The 15,555-nt window shown below is 35.6% G+C and overlaps 1 protein-coding gene across 3 annotated transcripts in view; it reads left to right on the top strand.

The window, feature by feature from the left end:
- The window catches only part of LOC147401496 (transcription factor HBP-1b(c38)-like), a 30,917-nt gene extending 18,857 nt beyond the window's left edge, over positions 1–12,060 (top strand). For all 3 annotated transcript variants that reach the window (XM_086442808.1, XM_086442806.1, XM_086442807.1), the window contains one exon: positions 11,635–12,060. In XM_086442808.1, coding sequence (XP_086298934.1) covers positions 11,635–11,781 — 147 coding nt within the window. In that variant the 3' untranslated portion in view covers positions 11,782–12,060. The remainder of the gene's footprint in view (positions 1–11,634) is intronic.
- The last annotated feature ends 3,495 nt before the right edge of the window (positions 12,061–15,555 follow it).

The raw sequence follows: 15,555 nt of genomic DNA, 5'->3' as shown, positions 1-15,555 counted from the left end.
GAATCTTCGACAAGTTCAAAAGAGTTGCCCCTCATCCAACCCAAACAACAGGAGTTCAAATCATTAGGCAAGGTTTTATGGAATATATATAATGATTGATTCCAGTACAATATCCTTATTATTGAAGATTCAGTTGCCCATCCAAAATACCCATATGGAATAGAGATTCATGACTCTTTCTATAAAAGCAATCATCTCTCTACAATCAAACATCCTCCTTAACGGAAGTAACAACGTCAATCGATATTTCATAATTCAAAAAAGTTGAAACAGGAGCAAAAGATCATGAGTAAATTATTAGGAGAAGGGTGATTGTTATCTGAAAGATTTCACAATTTTATCTCCTATTACTTTCTACGCCAAACAGAATAAAAAATAGTCGGGAGAGATACGGATTGCTCCCCTTATCATCCACAAATTCAACAAATATGTCTTCCTACCCAGCCCAAAAATGGGAGATCAAATCATTGGGCAAGGTTTACAGAATTCATTCCCACTAAGCCTAACCAGAGAACCATTACATGACCAAGCTTTAGCTTCAGTATTCATATCAAGCCATTTGATATATAGGCATTAGGAGGAAAAAAAAAAACTACGAGTATATGCAAAACCAAACATTGAGGAAAAACAAATCCCCCCAAAATGATCTATAATTTAGAAGCACTTCCAAATAGTTTCAAACTCCTCCCAAAACCAACTTATACGATTGAAAATGAACATGCATGGATCCACTGAAAATCAAGAGGTTAAGACTAACAGTTGCAATACCTCAAAGGATGAATATGACCATGAAAATTGATTCCTAAGCAGTCACAAAATTCTCCAATTTTTTTCGAAAATTCATAAAATTCTTCAAATAGCCAGTTAATCGGTGGATCAGCAATTCATTAACTAATCGCTGAATATAGTAAAAAATTTACCCTTATATACAATTTTTTTTCTTCAAGATTCAAATCTTAAGGATAAGATAGGGCTTTAAGGGAGGTTGAATAGAATGGGTATTGGGAAGAAACCCAAAAACATCACTTGTACAATCCCTGGATTTTTTATGAAACTTTGACGAACTTATCCGAATTAACCAGATTAAACCTGTATCAATGAATTCAAGCAATCCAATAAAAACCCAATCCACTTATCATTATAAAAAGAAAAAAAAAAAAAAACAATAATCATATATCAAAAACATGCAAAAGAAGATCTAACCAAATTATGTAATTTCTGTCCCAAACAATAATAAGGAACAACAACATAAATCTACAAACAAGAAAATATACCTATAAAGTTCTTCGAAACTAAGACCGCTCGCATTATGATTGTAAATCTCATGGATTGCGTGCTCCAATATCTTCCGTGTCTTATCTGCATATTTCGGATCGACAACAACGCGATGCTTAAACTCCTCTATCTGAAAATTCCTCTTTTTTCTGAGCACTCATATTTCTCTTCTTCTGCAACAAATCAAACTGCCCTAAAAACTACTGATATTATAACAAATTTGATACATAATTCTACTAATCAAAACTTGAATTGAAGAAATACTTTAAACCTCAAATCAGAACCATCAATATTAGCTTGAATCTTAGAAATAAAACCTAAAACCGGATAAAAATCTTAACTTCACAACCAAAATAATGGCCGAGGGTTAGGGATTTGTGAGGATCTGTCGAGAAGAATATCTAGAGGGCTGTGGTGTGTGAGGTTCAGTCGAGATGAAGATCTACAGGGTTGCAGATGAAGATCTACAAGAACAACTGCGTGCTGTCGAGAGAGAGTTGTGCGAGGCTTTTATGAGAAGAAGAGATGAAGAGAACGACGAGCTGCTGTGTGCGGTTCTCTGTCGACAGAAGAGAGAAGAGAAATGAGAAATGAGGTTAAAGACGATGGGCAAAATAGTCTTTTCACAAGAGTCGTTTTTCGGTAGTTCGCGTCTCCCGCAAACACAATTTATAGAAGTTTGAAAATACGACTTTTCATATCTGCGTTTAAAAATGCAAATTTGTAACGCAAATTCTTAACGTACTTCGTTAACTAACGGTAATTAGGGCGGAAAACTCCACTTTTCAACGCAAACGCGGTAAAATCCACGTTTTGAAGCAGAATCAAACACCCACTAAGCATTTGAGATCTTCACAGGTTAGAAACGGCAGGATTGGATATTGTCTTGGGGTTAGATGCTGCTAATCTCAATCGATTCCAGGTTCTGTGCTGAGATCGCTAGGAGTAGAAGCAAGTGTTTTTCATCGAAGACTAGGGAAAAAACCTGCCCACGAGCTAACGATGCTGGAGGTGGACGGTGTTGGTTTTTCTTCTCTGGAGAACTTGGCTAGTTCTTTTTGCATCGACAAGGTAGTATCAATCCCTGGCCTCGAGATTGGCGCTGTTCAAAATTTGAACTTGAAGTTGAAGTTAACGACTGGGGCTAACACGTGTGAGGAATGGAGGAACAAATGTTCTAGGTTGGTGGTCCAGCAAAATGAGGAAGGATCCTACGAATTTGCATACCTAGTTTGCGAAGGCAAGTATGGGTGTGAATTTCGAGGCAACTTGGACTCGAGTGATTGTCTAGAATCATGTATGCCTAACTCGGAGGGGGGGTAAAAATGGGTTCATTGGCTAATTTCGAGGCTTTAGGCTCGTGTGGTAAGGCCTTATCGTGTATGGACCTTATTTTGAGCCCTACTGATTGGTTGACTTCAATAGTGGATCAAGTAGTCTCTGTGGACCAAGTTGGACTTCTTGTGGTGGGGATTGAGCTCGATGGTTTGATTTTGGACCCTTTAGATGTGGAGTGCCCGTTACTTTACTCGTTTAATGTTCTTAAGCAAGTTGGATTAGGTGGGGCCCATCTGGCGTCGGTGGGCTGGGGATCATAAAACCGTTCGTGGGAGGTTTGGGCCAGCCTAAATCGAATTGTTTTAGCTCTCATTTTCTTGGTCTGGAATGTTATTGTCCTCTTTCCACAACTTTTGTTATTCTTAAAGGTAAGGAAGTTGGTTTTTCTCTTTGCCTTTTGGAAGAAAACAGAAGCTCTCGGGCAAGGTTTAGGAGATTGGAGGTTGGTATGCTAGGTGGGTTTTACCTAGTGTACTCCTGGTTTTCGTCCATCTCTGGTTTGTTGCAATCTAATCTTGGTCTTTGGTCATCTTCTCTAGCCATTTTTGTTCAAATGGGAGTTCATCGGGTTTTAGAGTACAATTTTCTGAGTATCCTGATTTTAAGTACTCACGATAGTGTTTTAGTTTGGTAGCAACAGATTTTGAGCTAGATAAAGGAATTATGGTGTGTAGTTTAGACAATTTGGAGGAATTGATTTGTGCAGTTGCGGAGTGCCTGCTAGGCAATATTCTAGATGTTGCTCTTTTGGTTGGTGTCTCGTTTGCGAGGAGGGGTAAAGTTGCTAAGGTATTATAAGAGGTGGCTTTGGGCAGACAAGTTATCATAGCCAAATTCTTTTAGAGTTGGATGAGAGGAGCATGAGATCAACTTGTTTGTCTTTTGGAGGTAGAAGTAAGCAATTGTCGATTGTGAGTGATCCCTCTAGTTTTGTGGAGGTGAAAGAGGTTGAGGCTCTTCGGATCAACACTGTACTTCCCTCCTCAACTAATGTAGATGCTGGTGTGGATCAACCAGTTCTTAAGAAGAATTCGAGGTTGACGAACTATGGAGAGAGGCCAATCAACTTGTTCTGATATCGGCTTCGGTCAAGATGGCTGTCCATTGTAAAATAATTTTCAATGACAGTAAAATCTTGTCTTGGAATGTTAGAGGTCTAAATTAGAAAAGTAAGAGGGCTGTTGTGAAGTCACTGATTTGCCTCAACAGGCCTCACATCGTCTCTAATAGGAATCTAAGTTGAGTGTGGGGAGTTAGGTTTATAGAGTGGTGCTTTGTTCCTATGATTGGTACAGTAGGTGGGATCATTGTTATGTGGGATACCAAATGTGTTAGTGTGAAATAATTTGATTAGATCATTCTTTGTGTTTGTGTTATGCAAGTGCTTGGGAGAGGATTTTTTGAAGGTTTTACTGATGTCTAAAGTCCAATAGAGAGCGTAGAAAAGGCTCTTTTCAGGGAATTAGATAATGTGGGGGTGTCGTTGGAGTCGTCTATGGTGCATAGGTAACGACTTTAATGTCATTTGCTTTTGTTTTGAGAAATCTAGAGGTGTGTGTTGGAGTGAAAATGAGGAAATTTGGTGATTTTGTCTGAGGAATGAGTAGATGGATATCCTGTTATGCGGGAAGGCTTTTACATGGTTGAACAATCAAGTGGATCCTTTGCTCTCGAGATTGGATGCATTTCTGATTTCGTGGGATTGGGAAAACATTGGAAGTGTTGTGCAAGAAACAACTCCTAATTCGGTGACGGATCATTGCCCAATCTCCTTGGGAACGGGAGAGTCTTGAAGAAGACGTACTTCGTTCCGATTTGAGAATGTGGTTGTTGCCAGATGGGTTCGTGGAGATGATTTAGAGTTCGTGGAGTGAGTTTGTTTGTGTAGAGATACCGTGCTATATTTTTAGATCAAAGCTTAAGTTCATTAAAAAGAAGTTAAAGCTTTGGAATGAAGAGAAGTTTGGTCGCATGGAAGATAAGAAAAGGGATTTGTCAGCTCAGATTGCAGATCTTGACATGATAGATGGGAATTGAGATTCTTCATGAGGAAAGAACGGCATGGTTAAACATCAGAGTAGAACATCAAAAGGTGGGCTTAGTGGAGGAATTTTTTTGGAAGCATAAAGCTTGTGTGAGGTGGCTTAAAAAAGCGGATCGGAACTCGAATTCTTTCATAAGATGGCCAACTTTCATAGTAGGAGTAATTTCATTTCGAAACTTAAGATTGATGGAGTCTGGAAGTGCAATGAAGATGGCGTTAGAGAAGGGATTGTTGATTTCTATGCTAAACTCTATGTGGAAGACCATGTAGCACATTCGGTTCTAGATCAGGTGGACTTTGACACTATCTCTTCAGATCAAGCGGCTTGGCTAGAACGACCTTTCGAGGAAGAGGAGGTTTGGAGGTTTGTGTCTGGTTTCAGTTCCGATAAGGCACTGAGGCCTGATGGGTTTTCTATGGGGTTTTTCAAGGCATGTTGGGAGGTGATTAGAAAGGATCTTATGGCTGTGATTGGGGATTTCTTTAGAGAAGGGTTTTTAGATTATGGTTCCAATGAGACATTTATTAACCTATTCCCAAAGAAGGAAAGAGTGGAAGATATTGATTTGGGGCCGATTAACCTTGTGGAAGATTATTTCTAAGTTGTTTGCAAATAGGTTGAAGGTGGTTTTTGAGGGTATTATTGGGACTCATCAAGGTGCCTTTGTCAAGGCTAGGCAAATCCTGGATGGTAGTAGCGAATGAATGCATTTGAAGCGAGGGTGAATTGGGTCATGAAGTTTGTTTCTACGGTCGCCTTTTAGATTCTAGTTAACGGGGAGCTAGTCGGATGGTTCAGAAGTTCTTGAGGGCTTTAGACAAGGTGATCCCTTATCCTCATTTCTTTTTATAATTGTGGTGGAGTCTCTTGGTAGGATGGTGGGTAAGGCGGTAGTTAATAGGGACTTATCAGGTTTTGGTGTGGTTTCCCAAGGCCTACATTGTTTTCCACGTCTAGTTTGTGGATGACACGTTGATCTTTTTGGAGGTCTCCTTACAACAAGTCTGGTTCTATAATGGTGTTCTTATTTGCCTTGATGCCTACTTTGGGATCATTTTGAATTTGAGTAAGAGTAAGGTTTTTCCGGTCGAGTCTGTGAATAACATTGAGGTGCTCGGGGCTTTGATGGGATCCCTTCCCACAACTTACCTAGGCCTACGTTTAGGAGCGGTATATTCCAGTAAAGCCATTTGGGATTCGATTTTGGAGAGAGTTGGCATAAGATTATTCTCATGGAAAATAAGATATTTATCAAAAGGGGGGAAATTAACCTTGTTAAAAAGTACTTTGTCTAGCTTGCGGGTGTACTATCTTTTATTGTTTACTATGCCTTGTTCTGTGGAGAAGAAATTGAGCAAGCTGTTTAGAGATTGTGGCATGATAGAGATGAGTGTAAGAAATTCCATCTTATTAACTGGAAATGTCATGCCCTAAAAACTCAAGGCATTATATATAACTCATCATGATAATCAATATATAGACGTTAACGAAAAATAAATAACTATGTCATACCTGATCATTGCCCAACAAAACAGATATGTATCCTCAAATATTGGCACAGTTGATATATACATAAAACAATAACGACATAATAGTATGTTTGTAGTTACATAAGAAAACTACAGCGGAAGACTTAAACCTAACTATGTTTCAAGACCCATCAATAGTACCCATGCTTCTTTCTTAGAAACTTGGACTGATCATCTATAAAGTCATGGTACTAAGCCTCTTCAGAAGGATCACTTAAACCAGGTGTGCTTGAAATTTGTGATGTCATAGGGGTAAGTAACATGAGAGTTACCCAGTAGGGAAATCTTACAATTCTAAATAATAACACTCTACATGCAGTTTAAACATTTTAGGAATTCGTAAATCATGCATATTTGATATTCAACACATAATTAAAATTAATTGAACACCAATACCATAAATCTTAATAAGAAATTGAAACACAATTAAAAATCTGAAAAACAACTGTTCATAATATAACATCAAATAATAGAGTACTATAATAGAGAACTGAGGTTCACGACTGGTGTGAACATCTCAGTCAAGATATGATTATTCCAATATTTCACCAGGATAGAACCCCACCGTTAGTTCCTGATTCTATAGCTAGCCTTTACCACAATTTGGGTAATTGTTTTTCTATCTCAAGTTGGTTGTTGATGAAGGCCTTAGGAAACGGGCCAAATCAAGTAGGTCATTCTTTCTTGACTACTCCAAACTATTAATGATCATTAACTAGCCATCTTCATCTATTCCAATCTGGTGTGCATGTGATCCTTGATAATCTCTATCAATTATTCAACTATCTACATCTTATTCTATATTAAAGATAGAAAGGAAATTCCCGGATTCCTGTTGTGATGTTGTGTTCTTATGCATCCCATAATACATAAGAACTCAAACAAAGCAACTGTTATCCTAAAATAACACATCGTTCCAGAAATGTTATAACACGTTATTCTTTATAGGTTTTCACAAGCTCTTTAATAAATTACTAAAATACTACATATAGGTATTTGTTTTTTTTTTTCCAAAATGTATTTAAAGTAAAACATACATATGTCTTAAATACCCAGTCCACTCTTAAATGTACTACCTCCTCTCTTTTCCTTTTCTTACTTTCGTGTTCTTACACGACAATTAGTCAAAGCATTTTTCGTTCGTGCCTTACTCGACATAAGTCGAAGCATCTCTCTCATCGTGACTTAGAACCATCTCCCCTCTTCTCTCTTTTTTATGTTTTATATGGCATACACCGAAACATCTCACCAACTGAGTATTTGAAAAGCACGACAATCGATTGAAAACTCGTTCTCATATTTTATTTAAATAAAATACTTTTCTTACCTAACTTTTTAATTAGAAACATTTCTTGAAAATGTATAACCAAAAAGATTAAAATGATTTATCCACTAGTTTAATTCATTCAAAATCTTTCATATCTATAATATATGAATAAAATATGTGAATTGTTTGTAAAACAACTTATATAGTTGCTGTATTTTCATTTTTGATAAGTGCAAAATGTATAAATTGTATGTAAAAGTAACTTGTATAATTGCTATATTTTCCTTTTATAACATGTACAAAATACGTCTAAAACATGTATAAAGTACGTATACCGCAACAAACGTTTTAATCATTCAATCTAACATATATATTGTGTAAGTATTATGTAAAAACAATTTTCATAGTTGCTGTATTTTATTTCTAGCATGTATCATATACATATAAAATATATATAAAATACGTACAAATCAACAAACGTTTTGATCATTCAATCTAGCATATATATTGTGTAAATATTATGCAAAAATAATTTTCATAATTGCTGTATTTTATTTTTAACATGTATTAAATACGTATAAAATATGTATATAACAACTACAAGAATGTAGTAAACTCTTTTTAAACAAAACAATTATGAATATGCATTAAACTCATAAAAACATCAGTATAAGTATATATAAAGCATAGGTATGCTATTGAAAATAATTACAAAATAATTTTGTTTTAAAATTACCAAATCAGAAATGTTATAAAATTACAAAGCAAATTCTATTTTACAACTACAATATCAGAAATATTTTTCTTAAAATATTCTTAAGACTATCATAAAGAATTGAAAAGACCTACTTCTTCCTTCTCTTTATCTCTCCTTCTTTCTTTTCTCTTCCCTTTCCTTCTTTCAATGTGTGAAGTTGAAACAAAAAAATCAGCTAAAATACAACTAAAGATATTACCAAAAATATCTAGATATTTACTAAAAATTCTAATTCTTTTAGAATTTTCAAAAAATTTGGACTTTGGTCAGTTTGACCTAGTCAAAACTAGTTGACCAAGGCTTAACCAGGTCAACTTGACTTGAGTCAAAGATGGTTGACTCGGTTAATATATATTTTTATTAATTAATTAATTATTATTATTATTATTATTATTATTTTTCTGGACATTACAGGAAATGTGTGTGCCTTTCAAGGAAGATAGGTGGTATTGGGATCTGTGACCTTAAGAAGATGAACCAAGTGCTCCTTGGTACTTGGCTTTGGAGATTTGGCCTCAAGTGGAATAGTCTTTGGACGTCATTTATAGCATCAAAGTTTGGCGAAGGTAGCTTTGGTTGGGTTAGCGATGCTTCTCGGATGTCATTTGGTTGTGGTGTTTGGAAAGGGATTTTGAAAATCCTTCCCTTGTTCCAAGATAAGGAGAGTTTTAAAATTGGGAATGGGAGTTTGGTGAGATTTTTGGATGATAGATGGTGTGAGGGTAGTCCCTTGAAGGACCAATTCCAAGACTTATGTGCTTTGTCATTGAAAAAAGTTGAAAAATAAAACTTCATCCATAACTCCTTCGAACTCGGGTTTAACTTGGGAGTTTGGTTTTACGTGTGATTTCAACGATTGTGAAATGGATTTAGTGGGTAGGCTCATTGCGGATGTTCAAGCGGTGGTCCTTAGCCTTGCGGAAGTGGATTCATGTATTCGGGACCTGGGTAAGAGGGGGGGTGTTTTTAGTTAAGGCATTCTATTGTGAGTTGGGAGGGAGACATGCCCATTCCTTCCCTGTGGTGAGAATTTGGGGCCCCAAAGTTCCTTCCAAACCTTCTTTATTTGGGTTGCATCCTTAGGCAAGATCTTGATCCTGGATAGTGTTATGAAGAAAGGGGTCATCTCAGTGAACTATTGTGGGATGTGCAAGGATAATGGAGAGTCTATTGATCAGTACCTTACATTGTAAGGTGGCAACAAAACTTTGGAATTATTTTCAAAGCCTTTTTAGAGGTGGTTTGGTGTGCTCCGAGATCCTTCTTGGAGTTGTTGGAGGAATGGCCCTCAATAGGATTGAGTTTTTCGGCGTTTTAAGAGGCGATTGTGGAGCGTTACCCCTTTTGCTATTTGTTGGGAAATCTAGAAGGAGAGGAATCTTAGTACACTTGAGGGGAAGGAATCGTTGGTCCATGGCATCATTTTGGCTATCTTGGGTTATATATATCTTCTTGTGGAGTAAAGTTTTTGATGAGTCTAAGGGGTCTTCTTTGAAGACTTTATAGCCAAGTGGGATTGGGTGTGTAACATTGTCGTTTAGGTTCGCTTTGTTGTGTCGTTTTTGTTTTATCTTCTTTTTTAGCGTTCTTTCCCTTGTACTTGTTTCATGGTCACCTTGACCGTGCAATTTTAATAAAGATCATTGATTAGTAAAAATAAAAAAATAAATAGTTATGTATGTATTTACAACATATTTTGATATTTTTATGACAATACACTCAAGTATGTGCGATATTCCTCCATTTTTTCACTCATATCATGACTCACATGGCATGACCCAATGCCATTCAATCACTCCCTCACCAATGACTTACATGACATTAACACCTAATGTAGTCACCCAACACATACCCAAACATGTCAACCCAACTTACTTGGGTTGTTCAAATAACCAAAGATTAATAAAGATTATTATGTAAATCTTAAGTTTCAACTCATCACTAAATCTTGGATTGTGTGAAAGTCCATAACTTCACTAGTCCATCAGGTCTAGTAAAAATCAATACTTAACTTCTAAATGTAATTTTCAACTGTTATCTTTCCCAAATAGTACTACTAGATATATGTTAAATGTAACATTTTTCCGAAACTTATTGTTCAATCCATAGTTGAAACATCAATTTAGAGGTTTGTAACCAATTCTTGTAGTTTTGGAGAAAACTAAGGTCAAAAACCTGAAATTTGACAAGTTACAAGGTTGGTTTTAGCTTTCAAATTCTGTTGTTAACCCCCAAAATTCAGAATTCTGGTTTTTAGTATTTGATGCTTTAAAAACTTGAACTTATTTTCATCTAACTGTTATATACTTTAGATATAACATAGAAGCTTTATAAAACAGCAAAATAAATGCATGGATTTTACATTATAAAGTGAAATAAAACATGTGTGACATTGAATAATATTATAACAAAACTACTACAACTATATATGAGAATGGATAAATTCCTACATGATTTTTTTTCCCTTAATGGTCCTTACTAGTTCTTCTCCAAAACACTTGGTGAGCTTAGATTCTTTACCTCTAAATCTGATGAAGCTTTGTATGCTGAAAATGGTGATAAAGAACACCCTCCTCAAGCTCCAGTCTCAAGGAATAATTTTCTTTCTAGTTTCTCCTTCCAATTCTTAGTCATGTTGAAGAAATGGTGAGTTGCAGGTTTAAGGTCATTGAATGATAATAGATTTGTTTCTAATTTGGGCCGAGAAAGGTGAAAAATTTGCTATCTAACATGAATTTATGTTTAAATGCTTACGAACAAAATTTGATGTTGTATGTGTAGCAAAAATAATTTAAAAAGGCTTACCACTTCTAACTAAATGACACCTCTCAAGCTAAGTGTCACAACTTATCTTGACTTAGCATAAGCTGGTCATTGACCCGGTCAATTGAGTCAACTCAATTTGACTTGGTCAAGTAAAATTTTTTGGCTGTCCCAACTAGTTTAATCCGTCTTTGATTTTGATGATCTAATATTCTATTTTTATTAATTTTTTTGAGATGATTCTAATGGTTTACTATGTTTATTTCAAAACTTTTTCTATAAAAACTCATTTTTTCATACTTCTAATTATATATATATTTCTGAGTTTTTCCTAGGTTTCCTGTTCGAGTTCGGATTTGAGTGTGCGTACGGTCTACACTATGTTTCTCGATTCGTCCGATCTTAATGGCAAAGTCTGTTTGCCCTTAAAATCTTCCTATCACAATTTGGATATTTAATCATTAACCATTCACTGAAATTCTCTGAGATATGCAATTATTTTTCGAGTCATTAAAGATGATATTTCTGTCATTTTCTATTAGTTTCTCAGAGTAGTGGGGTATGCCATCAGTTTTAGTACACCAACCATGGAAGGGGTTTTCTTAATTTCCCCTAAATATAATGGATAAATTTCATTGATGTAATTTTTTTTGTTATTAGGCTGACCTTTTGCGGCAGCAGACGTTGCAACAAATGCATCGTATATTGACAACCCGTCAAGCAGCACGAGCCATGCTTGTTATCAGTGATTACTTCTCACGTCTACGTGCACTCAGTTCTTTATGGTTGGCACGCCCTAGGGACTGATCTGAAATCATTTGCTTACCCATCTTTAAAATCAGATGGCCCCCTCAAAGTTTTGTGGCTACAACATTGGGGTTCACTTCCTTACAACGGATTGTAAGCTCTTGTTGTATACTTCGAGAAGGCTCTATGCCTTGGGCTTTGGAAATGTTCATTGAATAGTGTATCTGGAGAAGCCTCTATTACAAAATGTAGTAGTAGTTATATTTAGTTACCAGTGGAAAACATTTTTCTTGTTCATACATCCCTGGCAATGATAGTTACACATTACAATAGCTTAAATTCATAATCTTTGGGTGTAATATGAAGCAGTTTTTATTGCAATGGTGATGGTTGAAGTAGATTTAACATGCCTTTCAGCACAATAAACAGGAGGGACAGTATGGGTACACTGTACAACAGATACCGTTCCTGAATTGTTGGACTATCTTTTGAATTCTCTTGGTTTATTGCAGTTGAAGTGTAAGAGAATAGCACAAATATAAACCAAATATATGTTGCACATGTCTTAAGGATCCTTAACAAGGTAAAACCAAAAATTAAGTAAACAAAGTTGTATTCGTTTTTGCTTGACGTCCTTGTGATTTTGGGGTATATGTTCTTGGGTTTTCCAATCTGATGACATATTTGAGAGACTAATGGAAAATAATCAAAATAACAGCACAGGCCTCTTGTAAAAAACCATGCAGCATTGATATTTTGAGCAAGAGTAGGAATGAATGGTCGCCAAATATTCAGTTTCTTCCCTAGTAGAAGAGATCTTCATCTCACCATGTCATTCACTTCAAAATTCTGTTCAAATTCTTGATTTTGATTATAAAATATTTCAATTTCTTAAAGGTTGAAGATGGAAAGGATTAAGGGCGCAAAATAAAACTCAAGAGGGATTTTGGCAAGAGGTTAAGGGTATTTTGGTCATTTTATCTCTCATAAAAGACCATGATCAAGGGGTGTGCCATTAGTTTGAAAACCTAGAGATGTTCAAATATACATCAAGAAATTATCTAATGTTTAATTAAATAATACAAACGAAAAATAAATATGTACGCATTTGTTGCAACTTGACCATGTTTTATTTTGAGGATGTAAACCTCCTAGTGCTTCGCTGCATTTTGCAGGCTCTACTTACGGTAATTAATAAAAAGATTGCTGTGTTGAAGTAAATTGTTCCAACATGCATTAAAGAGATGTAGGCTTGACATTTCATCTCCCACTAAGACTAAGTTTTATTTTTTTGTTGGTATACATTGATTTGGTTTGTAAAATTTGTAGTTAGAGCTAGTAACTTGGCAAATAGACACCAATGGGAGCCTCAGATTTCAGGGTAGATTGTGGATACTTTTAGATGATCAGTTGAGGGAAGACATACTGAGTGAGGTACACCAATCGAGGTTCTCGATCTACGTCAAAGATGTACAAGGATCTTTAGAGATATTTTCTATGGCCAGGGATGAAGAGAGACATCGCAGATTTTGTGACCAGGTGCTTGCCTTGTCAATAAGTCAAAGCGGAACATCAATGACCATCAAATCTTCTCCAGTCATTGTCGATAACAGAATGGAAGTGGGAACACGTAACCATGGACTTCATTGTCGAGTTACCAAGGTACTTAGTTGAGCTTCAATGCAACATTTCATCTTCAGTTAGAAAGAGTGATTCAGTTACTAGAGGACATGCTTCGAGCACGTGTTTTAGACTTTGGAGGCAGTTGGAAGACTCACTTACCTTTAGTTGAGTATTCTTACAACAGTAGTTATCAAGCTAGCACAGGCATAACCCCTTTCGAGGTATTGTATGGCAGGCCATGTAGATCACCAATATGTTGGACAAAGATTGGATATGTAGTTTTGATGGGTTTAGAATTGATTGACGTGACAACGGAAAATGTCAGAATAATCACAAAAAAGGCTGAAGATAGCTCAGAGCAGACAAAAAAGTTATATTAACAAGAGGCAAAAACCTTTGTAATTCAAGGCAGGAGACATGGTATTTATGAAGATATTACCCAGAAATGGGATATCTGGGTTCAACATGAAAGGGAAGCTAAAGCCTTGTGGGACCATTTGAGATTTTTTAGAGGATTGGACTGGTAGCTTACATGTTCATACTACCCCCACAGTTGGAGTAGGTTTATAACGTCTTTCATGTATCCATGTTGAGAAATTACAAACCGGATCCTTCACACATGGTCGACTTACAATCATTAGAAGCTGACGATGATATATCATACGAGGAAAGACTAGCTCAGATTTTGGATAGATGAGAGAAGAAGTTGAGATCTCGCATCATTATCTTAGTCAAGGTTTTGTGGAGACACCACAACATCGAGGAAGCGACATGGGAAAAATAGTTAGACATGCGAGTGCGATATCCTGAGCTATTCATGGATTAAGGTACAACTTTAAATTTTGAGGAAATTTCTTTTGGTCAGGGGGAGAATGTAATGCCATAGATTTTTATTCGTATCTCGAGAAAGTTCATAAGTCAATCTGTAGACACCTCATTTTTGCACTCACCTGATTAATCAACTCGTCAACCCCATCGCAGTGATTCCTAATGATGGATGTTATTTCCATTGCTTTATTTTGTTATCATAAATGTTTCAGAAATCCAGATGAGGTATCTCGAACTGATAAAACTGTAGAAACCACGCTATGCTAAGAAAATACGACTCCAGAAACATAGAAATCATCATTTTTTAGTAAAAAAGAAGCTTTACGATAAAAATCACTAAAAATGATCAAATTATCAAAATACCCCTAACATCAAAACAATCCTACAGCCTACGTTACGGTTAGGAAAACTCATTCAAACACATAAAACAACAAATCGAAATCAAATAAATCATTTCGTCAATTTTAACATAATTTAACAAAATTACGAAAATACCCCTCATAAAGTTCATGATCATTTCACACAAAAAACTTCATTTCCATTGAATTCCTTACGAAAAATCGATTCTAAAATATCTTAGAACATTAAAAACCGACTTAAAACGCGAAAAGTCCTCTCCGGGGGTAAAACGGTAATTTCACAATTTTCATAATTAAAAATTTTGAAATTAATAAATAAAACATTAAATAATTAAAGTGAAACATTAATGAAATTAATTTAAAAATTTGAACAAAAAAAATCGATCAATCGGGCTCTCAAGCAAAATTGTTGAGGGTTCGTGAGATATTTCTTTAAGAACCCCTCCATTTGGGGGTCCAAAGAATTAAAGATATAATAGAGGGGGGTTCTCCAAAAAATTAAAGTCAATCAAGCAAGACTAAAGTCAATGTATTAAAAGTCAATCAAATAAGACTAAAGTCAAAATTAAAGTCAATTAAGCAAGACCAAAGTCAAGATATTAAATTCAATCAAATGAGACTAAAGTCAAAATCGTAAAGTCAATCAAATAAGACCAAAAGTCAAAATCCTAATAGAGTTCTAATTAAATAATAACTCTATTTAATAGAGTTCTAACTAAAATATAACTCTACCTAAAACAATTCTAATTAAAATACAACTCTATCGAAAACAATTCTAACTAAAACGCAACTCTAACTAAAATAATTATAATCAAACACTAATTCTATCTAAATCAACCCTTAAAAAAATCTATAAATAGAGGTTCTCACACTCTATTTTCGTATCAAATCATAACCCTAAGAGAAGTAGGTCTAAAAGCCCCCCTAGCCTCCCATAAACCCTAGTTTTGGAGCCCCAACTCCTTACCTAACATCCCTTATTCGATTTTAGCCTAAAAAACTCCTAAAAGTCCTTCAAAAACAC

This window comes from Akebia trifoliata, chromosome 5 (genome assembly GCF_017979445.1).
Source record: "Akebia trifoliata isolate Shusen 1 chromosome 5, ASM1797944v1, whole genome shotgun sequence".
Taxonomy (NCBI): Eukaryota; Viridiplantae; Streptophyta; class Magnoliopsida; order Ranunculales; family Lardizabalaceae; genus Akebia; species Akebia trifoliata.
The sequence above is the reverse complement of the archived record's forward strand: the minus strand, read 5'-3'. Positions and strand labels throughout refer to the sequence as shown.